The sequence below is a fragment of the Leptinotarsa decemlineata genome, unplaced genomic scaffold, assembly GCF_025532065.1.
Source record: "Leptinotarsa decemlineata unplaced genomic scaffold, Ldec_3_MD MMD2_tig00002974_RagTag_RagTag, whole genome shotgun sequence".
Taxonomy (NCBI): domain Eukaryota; kingdom Metazoa; phylum Arthropoda; class Insecta; order Coleoptera; family Chrysomelidae; genus Leptinotarsa; species Leptinotarsa decemlineata.
In genome coordinates, this window is record NW_027412578.1 from 4,654,288 (window position 1) to 4,677,776 (window position 23,489).

A 23,489-nucleotide genomic window follows, 5' to 3' on the forward strand; every position below is an offset into this window, starting at 1 on the left:
CAATGTCTATTTCCAGTGAATTTCTGAACTCTTTTTTTTTATTCAACTTAAATCAACTTTTCTTCGCTAGTTAACAAGGCTGATATTCAGAAAGTATTTACAATCTACTTTTTTTGAACCATACTTATTTTTTTATTGTTTCAATAAATATTTTTCAATTATCAATCTATTAACTTATTTGATTACAATACATATATTTTGGTTACTGCTATATAGAAGCATCTGGTTTAGAAGCAGAAATCGCTTAGGCAAAGATGCCTGTATTGCATTATGGCACCCTTCCAGTTGCTTTCAAATTTGTTTTATATGTAAATTTGTTGCGAGTGTAAGAGTACATAATTATTATTACTCTTTATTAGCAAATAATGCTCTTCATAGTACAGTCAGTCACTTATAAAATACAAAAAAATATATATAAAAATAGAGACATGTCACATTTTAAAAACAAGAAACTAGAAAACAAGACGAATTATTGATGACTATTACTTGAAATATATCCACTACATTTTCTTTTGGATGAATTTAATGAATCACAGCTTTTTATATGACTTGGCAATACGAGTCACAATCTATATGTTCTCTGTTGATATAAAAATTTCCTATTCTATTTCTAGTGGAGTGTGTATGAATACTACTTTTATAGGTTAACTGATCACTCATATAATTTGGCAACATATTGTGTTTAATTTTATCCTTTGTTTAGCAGACATAAGAGACAGTGTTTCCAACATGTATTCCACAGATGTGCGTTTATTACAACTTAATATTGCCCTCATGGATCTGTTTTGAAGCTTCTGTAGTCTGTTTAGATTTTCATTGCTCACAAAATAGAGTAATGTACTGCAATAGTCAAAGTGGAGTGCTATTATTGATTTATAAATTGTTAATTTTGCATATTCACTTATTTTATTTTTCAATCTATATAAAAGATGAATTTTCGTGGCTATTTTCTTCTGAATACAACTACAGTGCGCATTGAGGTTGAATTCTTGATCTAATACCATACCCAGATATTTAAAAATTGTTACCCTTTCAACGATGACATTATCAATATAAAGATTCAATGACAGCTGCTCATCTTGCAGTTGTCTTAAACGATACTTGCTACCTATTAACATGCATTTTGTTTTATTAACATTTAACTTGAGGCCGTTGTCACATAACCACTCGTTTATATTTGATAGTTCCTCATTCAAACATTCTGAGATTTCATTAGTTGTCCCAAAACAGTACAACATAGTGTCGTCGGCAGTTTTATCTTACATGTATCAAAATATCATTTATGTACAATCATTTATGTAATCAACCGAAAAAAAAATTGTAATGATGAGGAGAAACCAATGGAGACAACAGGGATTGGTTTTCCTTTTATGCCTTTAGGTGCATCACGGGATCAATAGAATACAAATACCATTACTAAATTTTATCTATAGGAAATTTATCGGAATTTATCAAGGTTTGGTAGTATACATTTTTTCACTTGTATTTTGAAAGTTTTGGGATTTTTTATTTCTCTAAGGTCGGGTGGGATAAGGTTGAAAAATTTTGGACAGTATTGAAACATCGTTCCATGTTTATATTCTTTTCAATGTCCCTTCTGACGATTCAAACATACAAATTTATAGAAAGGACTTCCATGAAAATCAAGCCAAAAATATACTACAAATTACCTAAGGTACATTTTATTTGTCATAGTTAAAAAACTACATTGCCTTATCATGCAAAAGTATACAGTATACAATTTATCTTATTATTATTAGAAATGCACGTCACACTTAAGGAACCATTTTCAGAATTATTTATATCAATGTGATCCTTCACAACAAATATATCATTTACAAATCAAGGCAAACAAACATTCTCCTTTACAAGATATTATCGAATCTATTTTGGAAGTACATATAACTTTAATTTGATTAAATAGTCAATTCATCCAAATATGGGTAAAGAAAGCTATTTAAAAAAGATGCAAAAATCAGTCTAAATAATAATTTTCGTCACCAGTGACTACAATTTTTGAGATCAAAGTATTGCACAAAAGTACTTTTTACAAAAGTGAAAATCGCAGTCTTTTACAAATGAATCTATGATAAATCAGAAATCAAATCTTAGTTGAGAACTTACTTTACCAAATTGTATAGTATAATGAGTTAATATTATTTCTAACAAATCAACAAATACAAATATTTTGCCAAACCTAGAATAAAATGATAAACTTGCAGTTTCTAAAGTAAGATATTGAAAGGTTTTTTCAAATGAAGGACAAAACTGACAATTAAGTCAGTATAATATCCAATTTCAATCTCACCTATTTTATGCACTCGACTGTAGCAAATACCAGTTTTGTACATCTTTATTCTAGGTCTAGGAGAGTCCACAGCATTATCATAATGTCAAAATTAGCTTTAAATTAATCATCAAACGTTCATTGCTTCGAGTATTGTGCCATTCAAGTATTACATAAGCACTAATGGGGGTATTTGCATTACGTATTTTTGATGACATGGGGGGCGGGGGGGTCTAGATGTTGATCACGTCAGCAGTAGTTATTTATTTTTTTTCACACATATGGCAACCCACACATTGTCTATGTTTGAAAAATGAAAAACATATATAGCAATGTTTACGTAAGCATGGGAGGGGGGTGGGTAAGAGCTTTGCTTATTTTTGCTGACAAGTGGGATGGGGGTGAAGAATTGTAATAAATATGCTTACGTAATACTTGAACGGCCCCTATTTTATAAAAATGAGATCTACAGTTATGGCACAAAACATTTGCATATAATTTCATTTCAAGATCATATCTTACTAATAAATAATTTGGATTTCAATATGACACAAGAGCAAGCCTCTTTCAAATGATCATATTTTAGAGACAGAGAGAGAGTGTGTGAGAGTACAACCAAAAATATAATAAAACTAATGTATTTGAAAATTATATGCCAACCTGATTGGTAAACATACACTAGAAGTATTTCCCAGTTCTACTCTTGGGCAAAGTAATTTTCATCTAATACTTGGCCGTGGTACTAATGATTTTGACAATATGCGAACAAGATTCATTCAATATTATATTTTGATAATTAGAACATCTGAAAAAAATTGAGGCTCCTCAGACATTACTTTATTCTGTATTCAAGAAGTCCGTAAAATATGTTCAATTGTTTGATGTCACATGAAAATCCACTTTGACAACATCATAAGTCTTTCACATTAGTAGTCCACACATGATAATATTACCTTATACAATGACTGCTCATACGACCAAGGATTTAACTGCCATCACGACTCCAGAGGCACTGCAGTGATTATGGAAAGGTATCTGAACAAAAATTGGTTGGAGGCAATAATTAGTGAAATACCAAGGTAAAACTAAACATTGAATAGCTCTCTGGAAATATTTCAACATTTCCAAGGATACAAATGATTTCAATACCTTACCCCTTGCCTCCCATGTAGACCTATGACTTTATAAGTACGTGTGACAGATACCCAACAGAAAAACAACTATCCCAGCTTAAGCCACGCAGAAAGCTGAAGTTAAGCCATCAGAAACCTGTGCAACATCTTCCATTTGAAAGATTCGTAGCAAGTAACTTCCTATATATGGAAAGCAGAAATTACATTCATTTGGTCGGGACAACAACAGATAGATTGGTTTTGGAGTACATACCTACAAAGTCATAGGTCCACATGAGAGGCAAGGCGTAAGGTGTTTTTCACCCGAGCTTGGGCATGTCATATGCACCTCTCCGAAATATGTTTATTGTTCTGACTCTCACCCCGGAGTATGTGTTTGTGGAGTTGTTTCCGGAATTTGTCTACAGATGGCGCAGTGGACATCCTACTGAAACAACTGCAAATAGAGCTTATGACTAGTTGGAATTTATTTTGTTTGTTCGGACTCTCCAAACCTGGGTGAAATCACGATGACATTCAGTTTGTTCGGAATACTCAGACGGTTCACTCCGTCTGAAATGTCCTCCCCGACGAGAAGCAAGTACTCCGAAACCGTCTATCGGTGGTCAACCCAGGCAAATGAAATGAATTTCTGCTTTTCATATATAGGAAGTTACTTGCGAAAAATCTTCCAAATGGAAAACGTTGCACACTTGCCTGATAATTTTACTTCAGCTTTCTGCGTGGCATTAACTGGGTTAGTTGTTGTTTTTCTGTCGGGTATCTGCCACATATACCTACAAAGTCGTCGGTGAGAGGCAAGAGATAAGATGTTTTTCACCTGAACTTGGGCATGTCATGTATATACTTTTTTGAAAATTGTAAACAACGTGTTTTTTATCTTTTACGTACACCAACTGCATACTTCTTATAATCTAGAATACTTTTGATATTATAGGCATGAATCTTGATATTAACCAGCAGAACCACTTAGCAATTTGGAAAGTATTTTAAGAATATAATTTTGGGGTAAATCCGTACTTCACTCCCGAATTTTTTGCCCTTCATTTAATGAAGAAATTGCTAGCTTAACATTAAGCTAGCAGAACCCAACTAAAAAAATAATATAAACAAAGTTTTTAAACTTGATAATGGAATAAAACCCGAAACCAGCTGTAAAAATAAAATAACTAGTGGAAATTAGACAAAAGTGTTTTTATTCATTTCATTAAAGCAAATAAACACTAGCATTCATATACATGAATGGATTAACAAGTATGACATCATAATCGATGTCCGATTTTTGTAGTATTTTTTTCATAACTATCAATTTCAAAATGTTTCGAACTCAATTTACTTGTATTTTCCATTTTTCAAGCAGTAGTCACAGAATTGTGCCAGAATAGTAAGCAGGATATCAACAAACTACTTCAGTAACAATGATTTATTCTTCAATGCAGACAAAACAGGACTTATTCTTATTCACAATTGGCAAAACCGAGTGGAAATCATATATTTCATGATGAACAATGTGACCCTAACAAATACTGATCACAATGTATCCTTGGGAATCATTCTAGATGAGTTCCCCAACTGGAAAGCCAATCAATTTCAAAACACAATTCATTCAAGTATATCTCCATGAATTCATAAACAGTTTTAACAGAGTCAATTACCAAATATACAGTTCATTTTTTTAATGTCCCCCCTTTTATTTTTTGAATGAGTCAATTCAAAAAGTTGAAATTTGGGATGATGAAATTAATGCATGAATACTTCATTTCGAAAAAGTTTTAGTAGTTTGTAGTAGTTGTAGTAGTTTGTAGTAGTTGTAGTAGTTTGTAGTAGTTGAAAATATTTTCATTATATTTTAGGGTTGTGAAGAATTAGTCAGGAGCTTCAAAAAGATGTGTCATAAGACCCCATTTCCATTTTCAAATTGTTTAAAAAGAGAATTATGCAAGGTATTTTTTAAGCAGTACAGTGGTCTAACTTTAACATCAGTTTATACTTTTGAACTGTGTATGTATGTGTTCAAAAATAAATCAACTTTTACAACGAATCTAAAACTCCATCAACTTGATACTAGAACCAAAAACCATTTTCATTTGCCCTTAGCTAGATTCAAAGTAACATCATGTGAACTGAAATACATTGGTCCAAAGATATATAACCACCTTCCACTTCATTTAAAGGCCTTGAACTATTTCTCTGTGTTCAAAAAATCATTAAAGAATCATTTATTAAAACATGTGTTATGCTTTGTAAATATTCTTTGATTAACTCGTATTCATCGGAGTTTTAGAGTATGAGCCTGTCTTCTTCTTTTCTTTTCTTTTTGAATTTGTATCTTGCATCGACACATCCTACCTAATTTTATTGTCTGACTGGAAATAATCAATTTTTATTATTATTAAGTCCCTATTAAGAGATGAAACTCGACAAATTGTATCAATAGAGTAAGTTTGTTTTTTGAAAGCATATTTGACTGAGAATCCTATTGCACGCCTACTCTTTTCTCTCTGTCAAATAAAATTTATAAATGAATAAATGAAATCCCTAGTTTCAATGAAAGCTTTCTCTTTGGTTGCTTTTGCTATCTTTACATTAAGCTAACTGAACCATTAGATGAAGTGTAAAAACTTTGGCAACAGAAAATAAAATTAGCCCAAAAATATTCGTTTGAAATTGATTTTGATTCCAAAGTGGTTCTTGTGGATTAACATGAGTATTATCATCTGTCGCTGAAACAAGCTTTCTTGCTATCATCTCACAAAAAAACAAACACCCCATACATACCTTACTGGGTTTGATATGGATATCTATTATTCTGCTTAAAGAAAGAATCCGATTGGATCTACATCAAATGTTGAGGGAATATCGGGGGATTGAATGTGTTGTCTCTGTACTGATGATTGTTCCTTATGTGAGAACTGAGATTTCCAGACTGCACAAAAGCCTTCTCGCAAAAGTGACACTTGAAAGGCTTCTCGTCAGTATGTAGGCGAATATGATTGTTTAGATTTCCAGACTGAGTGAAAGCACGATCGCAATGAGGGCATTTGAATGGTTTTTCACCTGATGACAAAAAAGAGTTTTCCATTACTTTATTTTTGACAAATCCCTAAACAAAATCTATAAAACTCATCAAGTGTCAAGCTTATAAAGTATGCTATTTTGGTGTTTATCAGTGCTCTCTAAATTTGAAATTATTTTCAATTAATAAGTTATTGTGAGATTTTCACAGAACAGTAACAACCGTAACAAGTGGTTCACTACTCCCTCAGACAAATCAAATCATATGACCTTCTACCTACTTCTTTATTAATAATTGTTCCTCTGTTCAGAAATAAACTAATTCAAACAGTATAAAAAATACAAATTCATTGAATGTAATAAACTAATACACATTTCCACATTAGAAAACAGATTTGATAAAGGGGTAGAATGCAATTCTATTTGGTCATTCAGTAAATTTTCAAAATTATTGTACTCATGTCCCACTGCCAAAAGATGATTAGCAAATGTGTAATTGGTTTTGACATTCAAAAATCTATTCCAATGTTCTGTTATTCTTTGGAAAAAGGTTTTCCCCTTTTGGCTAATATAAACTTCTGGACAAGTCAAGTTATATACTCCTGATCTATCCGACACTGAAGTGTTGTCTTTATTGTTTTTGATAAAGTTGTTCAAATTGTTATTTGTGCGGTTAATTACTTATTGGTTATTTGATGTATAGTAGCATAGACCTGGTGAATAACTTTTTCCCGTAGTTACCATTTTTTCACCAGTAAAATGTGAAGAAGAAATAATATTAATGCAAACATGAAATATTTAAAGTCCTCAAGTTGTAAAGACATCTCAAATGCCTTACTTAAAAGAGCTTTTGAAAAACTGCTTACACATCTAGCTTACCTCAAAAATGTATCGATTCAACGAGGAACATTTCTCTTAATGTTATTGTTTCAAATAAACAGGTGATAAAGAAAAAAATAGAGAAGTATGAAGCAATAATTCTATTTTCAAGTATTGGAAAGGTTTTTGAAGCAATTGTGAATAATACACTCTCAAATCAATTGATTAGCAATAGCAGATTATCTGATTGCTGAAAGGGAATCACAAAAACAAGACTACTGCACATTTATGCTGCACCTATGTATGTTTATAAATAATGTTTCAAAAGCACTCAATTGAAAACTCACAGCTTAAGGGATTTTTATAGATTTCTATAAAGCATTTCATGAATTACAAAGATAAAGGGTAAGGGGTGTCGCATATGAGTGGTCTGCCTCACAGAGGTTTGATGTTCATTGATATTCGAGTACCTCAAAGAATCAAACTTATTTATACTTTATCTCAATGATCAAATAATCTGTAAAAATCCTTGAGATAACAGACCTTTGCCGATACCCACCTTCCATTTTTCACTAAAAATAGGTCAAATGTCACAATGAAACAAATGTACACTAGTGTGTGTAAGTGGGTTAACAAGAATAGGTTATGCCTAAATATTGACAAAAACAAATATAACAATGTTTAAAACAAGTCGATCATATCACTTCGAATAACATATTATTTAACTGTGCTAAATGTGTATTTCAACAGTATTGCCATTGGTATATAATGAAATCAATAGCGGGGAAGCCACTGCAGCGGTGGCTGTGTCAATCACAGCATATTGCTTCAGAAACTCACAAGATATGGTTTTAAGGGACAACAGTCATATTTGGATTAGTTCATACCTTTCTGATAGGAAACAATTTGTGAGAATGTCTTCTAACTCTAACCTCAAGGCTCTGTATTAGGGTCCTATACTGTTTCTGTTATATATTAATGACTTAACCAACATATCGATTACAGGAAGCTTGACCATACTTGCTGACGACACATTATTGTAGCATGACAAGGACAAAAACAGATTTCATAACAGAATGTGCCAAGACATGAAAAAAATGAAGAATTGATTTGACTCGAATCTTTCATCATTGAATACCAGCAAAACAAATATATTAGAATTCAAGTGTAATATACCTGATATCCCCTAGACAATAACACAATAAAAAATAACTCCACTTTGAAACTTTTGTGAGTTTATTTAGATGAAAATTTAAAATTCTCTCAGCATATTGCACACATCAACAAAAAACTGACATCAGAATGTTTCACACCTACAAACATTTCAAAGGAACTGGGGTTTGCTGCAGCAAAAGTGGTGTACTATGCCTTGATTGACTCTTATCTAAGGTATAGTATATCTTTTTGGGGTGTTTGCAGTAAACAACTTATGCAGTCGGTTTTTGCCTTGCAGAAAAAAGCCATTAGCTACTTATGTAAAGCGAAACGGTGTGATTCATTTAAAGCCCTTTTTCAAGAACATAGAATCCTTATGGTTATTTCAATATTTTTATTGGAAACTGTATCGATAATACATAAAAATAGGGAGAACTATGAATCTACAGCCACATACCACACAAGGCGGTAAAATGGACTGAATATACCAATCCCGATAACATGTTTTGTTCGAAACTCTTTGATATATCATGGAAACAGGATATATAATAAACTTCTCAATGAAATCAAAGATACTTCTTTTATCATATTCAGAAAAAGTAAAAAATTATTAAGTGATACAGCCTATTATGACCTACAAGAATATTTTGACGATGCCCTGTGATTTATAATGTGTAGAATTTGCGATTTTACTGTGTTTAAAACATATTTTTATTCATTGTCCTAGTTCTTACAATTATACTTCATATCTTATACTTCATGTTTATATTAACATATTTGTAATTCTATTTATGATATTGTGTTTGTAACAAGAATTCTATTCTAAAACAATAAACATATTATCAATCAATCAATGTTAAATCTTACCTGTATGTACCCTCATATGATTGACTAAATTGCAACTTTGAGAAAAAGATTTCTGACATATTTCACAAATGTAGGGTTTATCTCCTGTATGGGTTCTCATGTGGATGGCAAGATTGCTGTGGGTGTTGAAGGTCTTTTGACACAAGGTGCAATATAGACGATCTTCGGGTTCACGTTTTACCATTTCATGCTTGAGTAAGTGCGTCCTCATTCGCCGAAAAAATTTCTTACATATTGGACACTTTTCTAGAGGACTCGATTTTCTTCTGGTATAAGTATCTTCTGCCCTCGAAGCTTCATCTTTAGAAATCAAGCGAACTTTTTCTCGAGGTGACCTGAGAAATTTATAAAAAATAAACAATCCCAATGTTTAGAATTTTTAACAAACTATTGGCAAAATAAATACAGATAAAGATCAGATGACGATAGTCATGTCACGAAGTGTTCTGGCGATGTATTGAATCTATTGGAGCCTCTGGAGACACCCTACATTTTGTTTTATGAGAGAAAGGACATTGGCAGATCAAGATCTTAAGATGATGTGGTGACTTCATTTATTCCACTGGAATAAATGAAGTCACCCCGGAGCACCAATTAATTTTTATTGTTGTTTTTATTTTTATCGTTGTTTTTTCTTAAATAAAACCTTTTTAGGTATACAAGGCAATTTCTAGTTCCCAAACTACGGTTTGAATTTGTAGAAAGATTTTTATTAACAACTTTTCACAAGGATAAAAATAAAAACAACAATAAAAATTAATTGGCGCTCCTGGGCTTAAATGAATGTATTATTAAATAATGAAACAATAATGTTTATTTACATTTACGCAATTTCAATATGAATGAACAATTCAAAATCACATTGTAAAATTACTAATAAATATTAATACATTAATAATAATAGTAACACTCTTTATTTAAAATGTTGAATTATCCAAGATTTGTGCAATCACATTTAATAATAGTTGAGTTTGTACAAACTGTGTTTAGACTTCTCAATTATATTCCCTTGAGATTTTGATAATCACTGTATTTGATAGCATTTGATAATTTGATAAATAAAAATTTACATGGGGAAGAGGGTCAACTGATTACACTAGGGATTCTATGCATTTTTTTCCAACTATTTAATGCTGGAGGGTTTGAGGAATTTGGAAAGCTTTGTTTATTAAATTTGACAATTAAAAATTTATAATGAACAAAAGGAATAACTTCGATTTTCTGAGGGTTTTCATGTTTGTTAACAAATTACCTATTTTTTTAATTGTCAAATCTATTTTCTGGAATTGGTAAATGAACATTATTATTATTATTTTCAATTTATCTTAAATAAATCATCATTAAACTATTTTTTAATAACTTTAAAGTCTTTAAATATTATAATTTGGATAGCTGTATGTTATAATCATGTCATGTTTCCAATAATATATTGATCAATGTCTGCCAAATTATTTATTTTACTCAAGTTATTTGGTAGAATTTCATATATTTTTCCTTGAAACCAAATTTCATATAATTTTAAAAAATTTCATGACTGACGTGTCAATTAAGTTTCATATTGAAATGAAATTCCATAAAGTATTTCATTATCTAATCGAATTATTTAAAGAAAAGTGAAGGTTTTGATAAAAATTCATGCAGACCTTGTTATACTCTGAACTTTGGAAATATTGTCATCTTGTGAAGGGGAATATTCTTTTTCGAATAGCCTAATTTTGATTTGAGGTCTCTTTTTCTTAACAGGTATGATTGAAATTTCCGGACCAATGGAGTTTATCAGTTCATCATTTCCATAGTCTCCCCCTCTCAGAGGATCCTCGACGATATCTTTGTACTCATCCTAAAAAATAAAGTTTACTACCTCTGATATTTTTATAGCAAAGTAATATCAAGAAATCTATAAAATTTTAATGATCAGTTATAAAAGATCCAGCAAACAGAAAATCAATAGGAAGTATTTTCCATTTCTTGATGTAATTTAAAGTGAGAAAGTTATTGAATTCTTTTATATTGTTGAAAAGTAACTTTACCTCTTCTAGACAACTCTCTTCATCATTAATTATAACCACAGGTTCAATCGTTGTATGGAAATCATCACCATCATCTCCAATATCCATAATTCATTGATATCTGGAAAAAAGTGGCATTTTGAAACTAATATAAAATATAACAAAGCATTTATTTTCGTTGCAGTTAATAAAATGGTTTAAATTTAAATAGTTTATTTACCTACAATATTTTTGTGGCTGTCAAAAAGCAATAAAATAAACAAAACAATTTTTGATTAATTATACACTTTAATTTCAAACTATTACCTCAATAGTTTCATAAAAGTCACTGAGTAGTACACGTAACAAATTATCAAAAACAATCAAAAATAATAAATATCACCAAACTAATGCAATTATGATAAACTATTCTTTAAAAAATATACAAAAAGTGCGCTTTTGCTGGGTGACTTTACTGTCAAATAAAAGCCGTCCTTTTTATCGATCCCATTTAGGCATATTTTCTGGAGAGTACAACAGGCCAAGTGACAACTGATGTAAATATTAATGTTTTTATTTTACAACTTTCTTCTAAAGTTTCAGTTCACCTACGAATCACCCTCAGATAGAAAATATTTCTTTGTGGATTGAAAGTGGAATGCAACTAAAAATTAACTACAACACAATTTTGGACTAAATTAATATATTCCACGTTCAAATTTCCAATGATTGTTACAACTAAATTTGTAATACATAATTGGAAAAGGAAAATATTCATTTGTAGAAGTTTGCACTTACATTAGGTCACAGAAATGATTGAAATGCCATTATTCAAAATTATAAATTCGTTAGTACAACTGTAAATTAATTTATTTACAGTGTGAATTTACAATAAAAATGTTAGTACTAAGGTGGTAGTTCAATTAAATTCGAATTCAAGTTTCAAAATCTTGTTCAAGTTCAATTTATCGTTATTTGAATTATAGCGTTTTCCACTGCTAGAACCAGCACATATTTAGTGTATTTCTGTCATCTTTCCTTGCGTTGAGAAATGAAGGACATAAAAGATACTGAACATACACAGGTTTCAGGAATGAAAAACTCTATTTATTTATAGATAGATAGATAGATGATAGCTAGATAATTTATTCAATTACGATACATATCGTTTGTGGCAGGTCATATAAATAAACAGTCTCATTTTAACACTAGGTTGTGAACATCTACACATATTTATGAGTAAACAGTTAGACAATCAAATAAGAAAACAGTAAAACAATAACCAACAAATAATTCCACAAAGAGGCTAACAATATTGTGAAACTGCAAAAATAATTATATTTTCAATACCAAAATAATAAGTAATATAATCTTCGTATATGGTACCACTTTGGAAAATTGGAGGCATTGGAAATGCACCTTAACAGAAATATCCCTTTATGAGAATTATAAAAGGTTTCAGAATAATTCCAAGGAAATCTATTAGTATCTTGCTGTTGATATCATAAGCATCACATCTATTTGAACGACTCAATTTGGCAACATGGTCTATCTATCTCGTAATCTTTATATTTTTTCCGTTGGCTACATTGATTATGAGTAACCATTAAGGTATATCCGTTGGTAGTGTTGGTGTCTGTCGTTTGTTCTTTCTGCTTAAAGTTACAGAATCGTCAACATGGGTGAGTGTTGTCTTCTGTACATTTTTTAGTTTTGGTGAATAAATACTAGTTTTTGCAGTGGTAATACAATTGAACTAGATTGTGTTATTTCTAAATGTCGTGTAGTATTGATAGTTACATCATATTTTTCAATCATTTCCAAACTAGTTCATTTTCGTTCCACAGCAACGCCTTCATGAAATGTGTCACTCAAAAATAATCTTCAATCATCCTTGAATGCGACAATGCCTGAACAGTTTTTGTTTGAAAAATCGGATCAACAGTTTAAAAACATCTTATTCGTGTGTGTAATTTTAAAATTTCCCCTAATTGCCATATTTCGCTTTAGGCAAACCCCGTGGATTGAAGACTGCAAGAAAACATGTGAACCATCGTAGACAACAAAGATGGGCCGACAAAGACTACAAAAAGGCACACTTGGGAACACGGTGGAAGGCCAATCCTTTCGGAGGAGCTTCACACGCTAATGGAATCGTACTTGAGAAAGTGTAAGTTTGGTGAAATATTCTTGGTTAAGTTATGCATTTAGAGACCGCCCAAACTATTCCTTATTGGTTTGTTGGCGTTAATTATATTATGATGCTATATCATCTTTTGCGCTCTGAACCATTGGATAGACGAAACGATGGTCTATACGCTCTGATATGTGCGCTACAGTTGAAAAAATCCGCACCAGGAGAGTAATTGTAATCTTTTGCGCAGGATTTCCTAGTGAGTTGGTTTTTGTGAATTCCAATCACAGGAAAATTCTGTGCGAAATGTTGCTTTCAATCACCATATTCAGTTTGTTTTGGTAAATTACAGAATTTTAATTTTGTAATTATTAGAAATGTACCCAAGATATGTTGCTAGATTTTTCAAAGATTGTATTTCCTTTTTCTGCATGAATTATCCCATGTGATATCTGAAGGAAATCTATTGCTATTCACAAATCATATTAATGTATGTTAATGTTTTCTATTACAACATACTCGTCAGTTCTTTTAATATTTTTGGCAGCTTTTTGAGATGCAATCGTTTCTTCGAAGTTTGGCGTTGGGGCCTTTTCTTGAATTGGATCACCTTATAATTGCATCCATTACTTACGTTCCCTACTTGACCGCTATGAAGTTTTGTTACCGTACATTTTATACATGTGTCTATAAGAGTAATGCTAGTGTCTTCTGGCATCTGCATCACATTGAGATATTTCTTATTGAGCTTGGTGTGACTAATCAACCATTTTAAAAATGAATCTCTGGTTAAAATCTGTTCTTCCTTTAACCAGCTGCCACCTCTATGAAGTCGAAACTTGTGCGAGTTGTGGATTAACGGGGTCTTACCTTATAACATGCGATCCCTAGCACGTTAGACGATTTGCTGTGGAAATCGGTCGTACTCCCTCGCAGATTTAACCACCAACTCATAACGACCAATTGACTGAGTGGGCAAAACGTCAACCCAACCGGCTTCTGCCATAAGTGTGGAAACTTGAAATTTGCCAGAATACAAATTTAAGAATAATTAACATTATAGATAACAGTCCTAGTTTTGCAGTTGCGTTAGTGATGCTTTCTTTTTTTAGAGGAGTTGAAGCCAAACAACCTAATTCTGCTATTCGTAAGTGCGTAAGAGTCCAACTTATTAAAAACGGTAAAAAAATTACCGCATTCGTACCTAGGGATGGTTGTCTGAATCACATTGAAGAAAATGACGAAGTCCTAGTAGCAGGTTTTGGACGAAAAGGTCATGCTGTTGGTGATATTCCTGGAGTAAGATTTAAGGTAAGCAAATTCTCAAAACACTTCAGTTCTGGGAAAAAAAAGTGTTGAAAGTCTGTTATCAAATTAATACTTCTATTTGATTGTTTGAAGTAATTTTGTTCAGAAAAATTTTGCCTTTTTATACAGTATTTATCCAGATTATTGTTCAATGTGCTCAGTAACTGAAAATCTAGCATTTTGTACAACTTGAAAAGTGGTTATAAGATTTTTTGTTTTTCAACATATTCAATAATAACTTTGGGCAGAATTGGAATGAAATTGGCGCATTTCAGTTCTTTTTGGATATTCCAATCAGAATTTCCTGAATTTTATAACAATTAGATAAGCTCTTGAATGGACAACTTTTTACAAATTTACCTGACTTTTTATATCTTGTGATTTTCACATTCTAGCTCTCCTTATCTTGACCACAGCATATATTTTGATATCATTATAATTGAAAAATATTCATTATGGAATTTTTCAGCAGTCGATTTGAGCCGTAGCATACACATTTTAAAATCATTTGAGATTTCCCAAAATAGTTTCAAAACTCGACAGACGTTTCATTATACAATAGCTTCATCAGGAGTGTTCAATGTATACATTAAACAAGATAGATTTTGTGAAGTACTTGTCTCCAGTTAATCAAGTTGATTTTCTTTCATTGCTAAAAAGACTTAACGTTTTCATGATGAAGATAAATAGAGCCAATCCTATGAAATTATGTGATTCATTCTATTTTTTTAACTGAATTTATTGGAACTATTTCAATTGATTTTTTTTAACTAGAATTTGATTTAAATTTCTTTTTTTTTTTTTTTCAGGTTGTCAAAGTAGCTAATGTGTCCCTTTTAGCTTTATACAAGGAAAAAAGGGAGAGACCACGATCATAATTTATAATAAATTTGTTATTTTTTATATTTTGATGCTTGCCTTTCAATAAAATGCAAGTTCAAAGTTATATGGTTTTTTATTTGAATCAATAAAATTAGTTTATATTGTTTTATAAACCTTTTTTTATTTGAACCTAATTTTTGAAAATTGTGTACATTAGATATAAAGGGTGTTAATTAAGTATGTACCATAAATTTAACAGACGATAAGGTGATTTTAAGACGAAATGTTCATGTAAACATGGGTCCGCAAATCCTTCGTTCTAAAGATACAGGGTGTTGGAAATAAAAATTTAAAAAAAAATATTCGTAAATATCTTGAAAATCCTTCACCTAATTTTGTTGTAATTTGGCAATAATATTTATAACATTAAGGAGCTAATTTGGCCCGAACGTGATTCAATTTATTACGTCCAGTGGCGTCTCGAGCGGGATTTGTACGAATATTTTTGACTTGGAATGAACGCCACTGACTTGTGCAATTTATATTATTTCTTTGAATTAAACAATTAGAAATACAACTTTTTTGTCTCTTGAATTCTTTTCGTATCTTGCTTAGTTTTTAAGGAAAATAAAGTTTACCTAATTGCATATCCCTGGACCTCACAAGGAATAATATGGGAGTTATATGTTTATTTTGGAAATTATTATTTTTGAAATTTTTCATTACTGATTATGTAACAATAACAACAAATATTAAATAACATTAACATCTAATTTAACGAATTGCACTAAATTGATTATTGGAAATGGCCTTCTTCGGCTTCAATACAACCGGCGCATCATTGAATTTTGCACTCTTTTGAAAATACGTGGCGTATTTTTTATTATGTCATGAATTAATGATTTTATTCCATAAATCCTCTTCACTTTGAATAGCAGTTTCGTATAAAAACGCTTTACGGTGTCCCCAGAGATAATATTTTCATTCATTTCGGGCGAACGAGGTGGCCATAGGTGTGGGCCCCATGTTCTTGAAAATTAATTTCTATCTAGGCGTGTGGATTGTTTTCGGTCCAAATGTAATTGTTGTGGAAGTTAATAATTGAATTGCGAAAAAAACAAGCTTCATCTGTAAACAATATTCAACTTAGGAAACCTGGATTTCTTATTTTACCGCGTAACCAATTAAAAAAAGCTAGTCTTACAGGAAAATATCTGGGCAATAGAGCTTGCACACGTTGCATGTGATAGTGATATAGCTGTTGCGCTCTTAAAATCTGCCGCACTGTGACATGGGTAATATTCAGTTCTTCAGCTATTTTCCGAGTACTGGTATCTCATCTAAAACCGCTTCTTCAATTTGAACTGTTCGTACCGTTGCAGGCCTCCCAATGACAACCGTCGATCTTTTAAAGCTGCCTGTTTCAGAAAGTCGTGCATGGAGACGTACAAAAGTTCTTCTATTAGATATTAGGCACTATACGCTGAGAAAATATTTCATGGTAAATGCGTCTTGCAGCATTCTAGTTTCCGTGAGCCATTCCATAACAGAAATGCATATCTGCCATTTCACCGTTAGTAAATTGAACCATGTTTTACAAAAATGGTTCGAAAAATAACCACTAAACACACTTTTAATAACAATTATAAATTAAAAGCTTATAAAGTTGACAACTGTCAAGTTGTTTATTATAAATGCTCCATTCGTTTTCCAAGGCAACCCTTGATTATTATTCATGGTAGTTTCAGATGAGTGCGAAATTCAATGATGCGGTGGCTAGACAGTTGTATTGAAGCCGAAGGAGGCCATTTCCAACACTTAATTTAGTGCAATTCATTAGTCTAGATGTTAATGTTATTTAATATTTGTTGTTATTGTTACATAATTAGTAATGAGAAATTGTAAAAATAATAATTTCCAAAAGAAATATTTAATTCCCCATATTATTCCTTGTGAGGTCCAGGGATATGCAATTAGGTCGACTTTTTTTCTCAAAAACTAAGCAAGATACGAAAAAAATTCAAGAGACAAAAAAGTTGTATTTCTAATTGCTTAGTCCAAAGAAATAATATAAATTGCACAATAGTCAGTGGCGTATATTTTTAGGTCAAAAATATTCGTTCAAATCCCGCTCGAGACGCCAATGGACTTGATAAATTGAATCACGTTCGGGCTAAATTAGCTCCTTAATGTTATAAATACCATTGCCAAATTACAACAAAATTAGGTAAAGGATATTTAAGATATTCAGGAATAACTTTTTTTAATTTTTATTTAAACACCCTGTATCTTGAGAACGAAGGATTTGCGGACCCATGTTTATATGAACATTTCGTCTTGAATATTCCTAAAAAATCGTCTGTTAAATTTATGGTACATACTTAATTATCACCCTGTATGTTCAACCTGAAATGTGAATTTTTAATCGAAACTGCTCAAAGAGGGTTTGTGTAATTTTGGTACTGATCGGTTCATAAGAGCCCTAAGGCCAGGGCCCTCGTAAGGGCTACTGGCGCCTGTGTGCAAAAAAAGGATTTTGGCGCCCCTTAAGGCATTTTGGATCATGTTTTTTTATTTATTTTTTTGAAAGTAGGTAGGTGCTTGCAATAAAGCAAAAAACTGAACTTTAGAAGTCATATTCATTTGTAGACTAAAATATCAAAATGAAACAAACAGAATAAAATCATAACAAAATAAATTCTTGTTCACACTCATTTCAAAGCATTTACTTTACTGATAGAGTACAGACACGTTGTTTATAAATACTAAACAATAACCCGAAACTAAAAATCACATCTTTTTTACGAACAAATAACAGAAATATTGCCTAATGTCTACAATGTCTAGATATTTAAAAAAATATGCAATATGCAGATACTTCTGATAAAAAATACCTAGGTAACTTCGTTATAAAATCAAAAATGATAGCTAGGTACGATAGAAAAATACAAAATAGCTATTGTAGCAGCGATATTTTCCGCTAATATCGCTAGCCCGGACAATCTTTCTTGAAGCATTGTCGATCTTAAATAATTTTTAATGATTTTTAACTTTGAAAAAGATCGCTCGCCAGACGCTACAGATACAGGTAATGTCAGAAGAATTCTTAGTGAAATGCTTAAGTTTGGAAGGGTGGAGATTGAATTGTTTCCAAATATATATTGTAAAATACTCAAGAGGTCAGTATCATCAGGTAATGAAAACAAATTTAACGTACTCAAGTAAAAAGCAATTTGTTCGAGCCCATTCACTTAAACCCTTTCAAAAATAAAGGCAGAAAGAGTATTAAACTAATTTGATCTTATAGCCCTTAAAAAAACCTACAACATGGTTTTTTGAAAAGATCGATAGCATAAAAACTAAGCGAGTCATTAATAAAAAACCAATTATTTTTTTAAATTCGTACAGGGTCTTTGACTTTTTGACTATATTTATGTGCTTCCTAGAGCCTTTATTATGTCAGATAGAAAAAAAATGTTTTATGCTTATATTTGTTTGCTATTTGGACTATTGAAAATAAATTATATTTCTTCTAATTGTTTCCATGGCTTTCTCTGCAATTTATTTAAGCTAATATAACTCAAAAATTTAAAAACTGCTCGCCCAAATGATATCAACATATATATTTTTCAAATCAGAGAAAAAAAGGCTTTTATTTTACCGCATAATATACAGGATGTTTCATTAATGTGGATGCTGTCTATATTTTTTCATTTTCGATGCGATTTTGTTTTTATCTTTAACTTCAAAAGATAACACCTATAGGAAAAAAACCTCCAACTTCTGCTCAAAACATTTTTTTCTATTTGACATAATGAAGGCTCTAGGAAGCACGTAAATGAAGTCAAAGACCCTGTACATGACATTTCAATTAATAAAAAGATATTTGGGTAAACAAAAAATAATTATAACCAGTAACCTATAAAGGGTTAATGTTGATAGTATAAATTAAAGTAGGGACTACTTACCAATTTATAAAAAATCAAACCGTTGAAATTGGAGTCAGCAGGTATTCAGAATTTGATTTTTAAGAAAAAAAGTAGTAAACAAAATATTATACAACACAACACTTGACAAAATAAAAATAACTTTAAATGCAATAATTAATAGGATTACTTATTTTTATGCACTTGTTGCACGGTCCAGTGAACTAACCGGTTTAAAAACGCCTCTGGCGATGCATCATCTCTTTTATAGCGCTCCGGGCATTGTTCATGTCTAAACAGGAAAAATCACCGCCTGACGCTAGTTGCACACACACCGATTTTGGACGGCCAGTATTAAATCGGCCGATATTTTATTGGTAGCGGGTGCTTGCACACTCACCGGATTCTTATCGGTCAAACAATCAGTTGCTTTGTTGTCGTAATTAGCACGCACTACCAGAACGAAGTTAATGCGTAGTAACTACAATTTCACCGAGCATTCGAGACTGGAATGGTCGGTAAAAAACCGGTGAGTATGCAAGAGTGTATTTGGTCATGTACGCCACTACTTCCCGGTACTGCCGGCGATACAGTGGCAGTGGACGGCTGCTCACCTGTATTTTACCGGCGACGATCACCGTTAGGCATGTGTGCAAGGTCCCGTTCCCACATGTGGTTCACTATTGGAATTTGGACGACCGGTACAAAGTCGGCCGTCCAAAATCGGTCTGGGTGCAACTAGCGTGACATGTTCTCGCAACATAGGAATCGGCAGTAACTGGATGATATACTAATAAAATTTCGTGTGTATTTATACCTAATCCTATTTAATTTCTCAACTTCTATTTTAAAATTAATTTTTGTTTTTTTTCGAAAATCATTGCAAATTTTTACCCTAGATTTTGGCGCCCCTAAAGGATGGCGCCCGTGTGCATTGCACACTTTGCACATATGTTAGCGGGGGCCCTGCCTAAGGCAAGTGTCTTACGGCAAAACATCGATGTCTACCAGTGAGCATGACAGTGTTCCATGTAAGTAAAATTTTTATTTTCATTTAGTATATTGCCTAGAAACCCTGTAAATGATATCTGATTAAATTTTATAAGGAATGTTTTCTGTATAATTCAGTGTTCATATAAAAGTATTTGTTTTGAAAGAATTTTTCTTTTGTGTAATTTAATATTTATATGAAACTAGCTGTTTCAGGGAGGCTTTTTCTTTCAGATTTGTGACTGAAAATTACTTTTTTGCATGATATACACATCTATGCATACATTTACTTTCAAAATTGATAACTCCCTTCCTTTGGAAGATTCCCACATTTTTCTGTATCAAGATGAGTAGTAGAAAACCAAATGCTCTCTTTCCCAAAAATTAGTCACTCCTAAAAATATAACCCTTTCAAACATTCAAGAATTCTTGCGAACGTGGTTCAACTTGTTTCAAATACAAAACTGAGGAGAAAGTCTCTTAAATATTTGTATATTTGTTAACGTATAAAAATAACTCTAATATGAGATTTCCACTTGGAAGTTTACTAAATTGTGTTACGTGTTTCGCTATACAATAGCATCTTTGGTCGTCACAATAATAATAATGTTCGCTGTTAGGAATCACCAAGAATAGAACAATCATATTATTATTCCAACATTTGTCTCTACCCTAATTCGGCTCTTGTAGTACTCACTGAAAATCTGTGAAAATGTCTGCATCTGTGATACCTGAGAGTATTCTCCAGATAGAATGAAGGGGTTCAGGTATTGGAAGCAAACTATTTTGCACCCTGGTATGTTTTAGCGTAAAAATGGGTTGTTCCATCGCGAGTGGCGGGCAGTGTATATCACGTGGTAAGTGCATATATTGAGCATTTTCATCATTCCACCTCTATCATTACGGATGATACGGGGGTGTTTCCATAAGAAGTAAGACACACTGTATATTAGACTGATTAAAAAAATATCGAAATTTTTTTTTTCTTTAATATATCGAAAATATTGTTGAAAATGATGAAAAAATATCCTGTGAAAGCCACAGCACCTAATATTAAAATACCCTGCTTTGTAAATTTAATTTCCGTATGATTTATATGGAAAAGGTTGTTTTTTGAGTTTAGAATTTAACTCTGATAGTTCATCAAAAAGTCGAACAGTCGAAAAACCTGGAATAGACTTTTGACACACACGTGTAATACTATCCTTTTGTTTTCTCTCATTTCTATTTTTTTTATTTTTATTCATTTCTTTACTATTATTTTTATCTATCTTCACGGCCCAAAATTTCCCAAGTCGAAAAAGCAGGGGGGAAGGCTCCCCTCATTCCCCCCATGGCGACGGCCCTGCAGGTCAATATATGTTTTTGTTGGCAAAATGTTTCATAATCTGCTTCAAAGATAAATTTGTTGAAGGTTTCAAAGGTGTTTCAATTGTTTTTCGTATTTTAATCTACTAAATATCAGATGAGTCTCACGAATGTTTATTATAATGCACTAATCAATGTTTGCACAAGTGAAAAAACTTGAAGTGACGAATCATGGGTATATGGTTATGAATCGAAACCAAAGTCCAATCGTCCCGATGAAAGAGCCCAGGAAAGCCAAGACCAAAAAAATAGCTCGCCAAGTTCGATCAGATGACAAGATTTTCCTCACTAATTTTTTTCGTTAACCATCGCTTAGTGCATCAGGAGTTCTTACCTCATGGTCGTAAAATCAATAAGGAATACATATTATTTTGAAAAGATGCGCCGCTTGCGAGAAACAATACGGAGAAATCGTCCGGTATTGTGGAAAAATGATTCATAGATTTTGCATCACGATAATGCATCTACTCACTTGTCCATGTTTGTTCTTATTTTTTGGCCAAAAACTACACCGTAATCATGCCACCGTATATACCAGATTTGGCCTCATGCGATTTTTTCCTATTCCCTTTATTGAAGAAACCCATGAAAGGACGGCGTTTTGCGACGATTGAGAAAATAAAAACCGAATTGCTGAGGGAGCTCAAGGACAGCTTTATCAACTCTGGACTATTTCTATTTATAGCAGTAACTAATTCAAATGTTGGTACTATTTTGGGAATTATTGAATAATTTGAGTTTTTCCCAAGTAGTGCGATTCTTAATGAGATGTAGACATTTTTAATGGCAAGTTAACTACAGACAAGCTTTGGTTTGCAAGTTTTGCCCGTTTTAATGTCATGTGTTACTGTAGATCAATGAATAATAATTCTGCTGTGTCGTGGTTTATGCTGATCGAAAGAGAATTTTGTACTTTAAACATTGGTGCTGTTCATTTTTTCCAAATTTTGATTCATTTGTCTCGTTTCAGCTTATTTCTATACAATGTCGTTGAGCGATTTTTGGCCAATATTTCTCTACGAATTCAAATTGAACCAAAGCGCGGCCTAAATAACAGCCTGAAAAATTAATCAGGCTTTGGCAATGATAATGTTAATGAATGCAGTGTTCGAGATTTGTTTGCTCAATATCGTTCCGGGGATTTTAGCCTCGAAGATGAGCCCCGAAGTGGTCCACCCACAAAGTTGATGAAGCTATCATTGATAGCTTTAATTATGCTCCACATTAAAATACGTGCAGTTATCTCAAGTTTCTCCATTGCACAGATGTTTTCCCTTCTCTGTCTCTATTAATTTGATGGTATAGGTACCACCAATTCCTTGCATGTATTCAAATTGTCTAACCATAGAAATAAAATTATGTCATCAGTATATAATTCACTTCCTGGAGGTCTAATAGAACAAAAAGCTCAAGTGAAAATTGAGTTCGGAAACAATTATCATTATTTTTGCTTGCATTTTTGCTTTTAAAACTATTCAATCAAATTTAAGATCTGAATCAAGATGCATAAAATATCCCTGTGGTGTTATTAAGAAAGAAAAACGAAAGCGAGAGAGTTAAAACGCACTTTCAAAATTGTAGAATCTAAGGCAAAAAAAAGAAAGCAATGATTCGGAAAGAACTATGACGTTAGTTTTCAGGAAAGTTCGATCAGTAGTAGAGTAGATTATTTTGATG

The 23,489-nt window shown here is 32.1% G+C and overlaps 2 protein-coding genes across 5 annotated transcripts; one reads left to right on the forward strand and one right to left on the reverse strand.

Annotated features, from left to right (window-relative positions):
• Positions 1–1,666: 1,666 nt before the first annotated feature.
• Positions 1,667–19,515, reverse strand: LOC111505367 (uncharacterized). 4 transcript variants are annotated; one of them, XM_074177308.1, is made up of 6 exons: positions 19,497–19,515; positions 11,307–11,406; positions 10,920–11,116; positions 9,277–9,611; positions 6,199–6,477; positions 1,667–3,322 (listed from the first exon to the last, which is right to left on the reverse strand). In XM_074177308.1, the coding sequence occupies exons 2-5, from the start codon at positions 11,391–11,393 to the stop codon at positions 6,257–6,259; spliced, it is 840 nt and encodes a 279-aa protein (XP_074033409.1). In that variant the 5' UTR covers positions 11,394–11,406; positions 19,497–19,515; the 3' UTR covers positions 1,667–3,322; positions 6,199–6,256. The 4 variants fall into 4 exon arrangements, with proteins under 4 accessions (XP_074033409.1, XP_023015933.1, XP_074033407.1 ...); XM_023160165.2 differs by lacking the exon at positions 19,497–19,515 and adding an exon at positions 11,592–11,752; XM_074177306.1 differs by lacking the exon at positions 19,497–19,515 and adding an exon at positions 11,506–11,751.
• On the forward strand, positions 12,799–15,652 carry RpS23 (Ribosomal protein S23). The gene is made up of 4 exons (XM_074177305.1): positions 12,799–12,946; positions 13,275–13,434; positions 14,511–14,709; positions 15,516–15,652. Exons 1-4 carry the CDS (start codon positions 12,943–12,945, stop codon positions 15,582–15,584), a joined length of 432 nt encoding a protein of 143 aa, XP_074033406.1. The 5' UTR covers positions 12,799–12,942; the 3' UTR covers positions 15,585–15,652.
• Positions 19,516–23,489: the final 3,974 nt, after the last annotated feature.

Excerpts from the sequence above, each read along its gene's own strand:
- RpS23 (XM_074177305.1), top strand. Across the intron at positions 13,435-14,510 it reads GGAATCGTACTTGAGAAAGT|AGGAGTTGAAGCCAAACAAC; the intron begins GTAAGTTTGGTG and ends TTCTTTTTTTAG. Across the intron at positions 14,710-15,515 it reads TTCCTGGAGTAAGATTTAAG|GTTGTCAAAGTAGCTAATGT; the intron begins GTAAGCAAATTC and ends TTTTTTTTTCAG.
- LOC111505367 (XM_074177308.1), bottom strand. The coding sequence starts at position 11,393 with ATGGATATTGGAGATGATGGTGATGATTTCCATACAACGATTGAACCT. Across the intron at positions 11,117-11,306 it reads AAGAGAGTTGTCTAGAAGAG|GATGAGTACAAAGATATCGT; the intron begins GTAAAGTTACTT and ends TTTATTTTTTAG. Across the intron at positions 9,612-10,919 it reads AAAGTTCAGAGTATAACAAG|GTCACCTCGAGAAAAAGTTC; the intron begins GTCTGCATGAAT and ends TAAATTTCTCAG.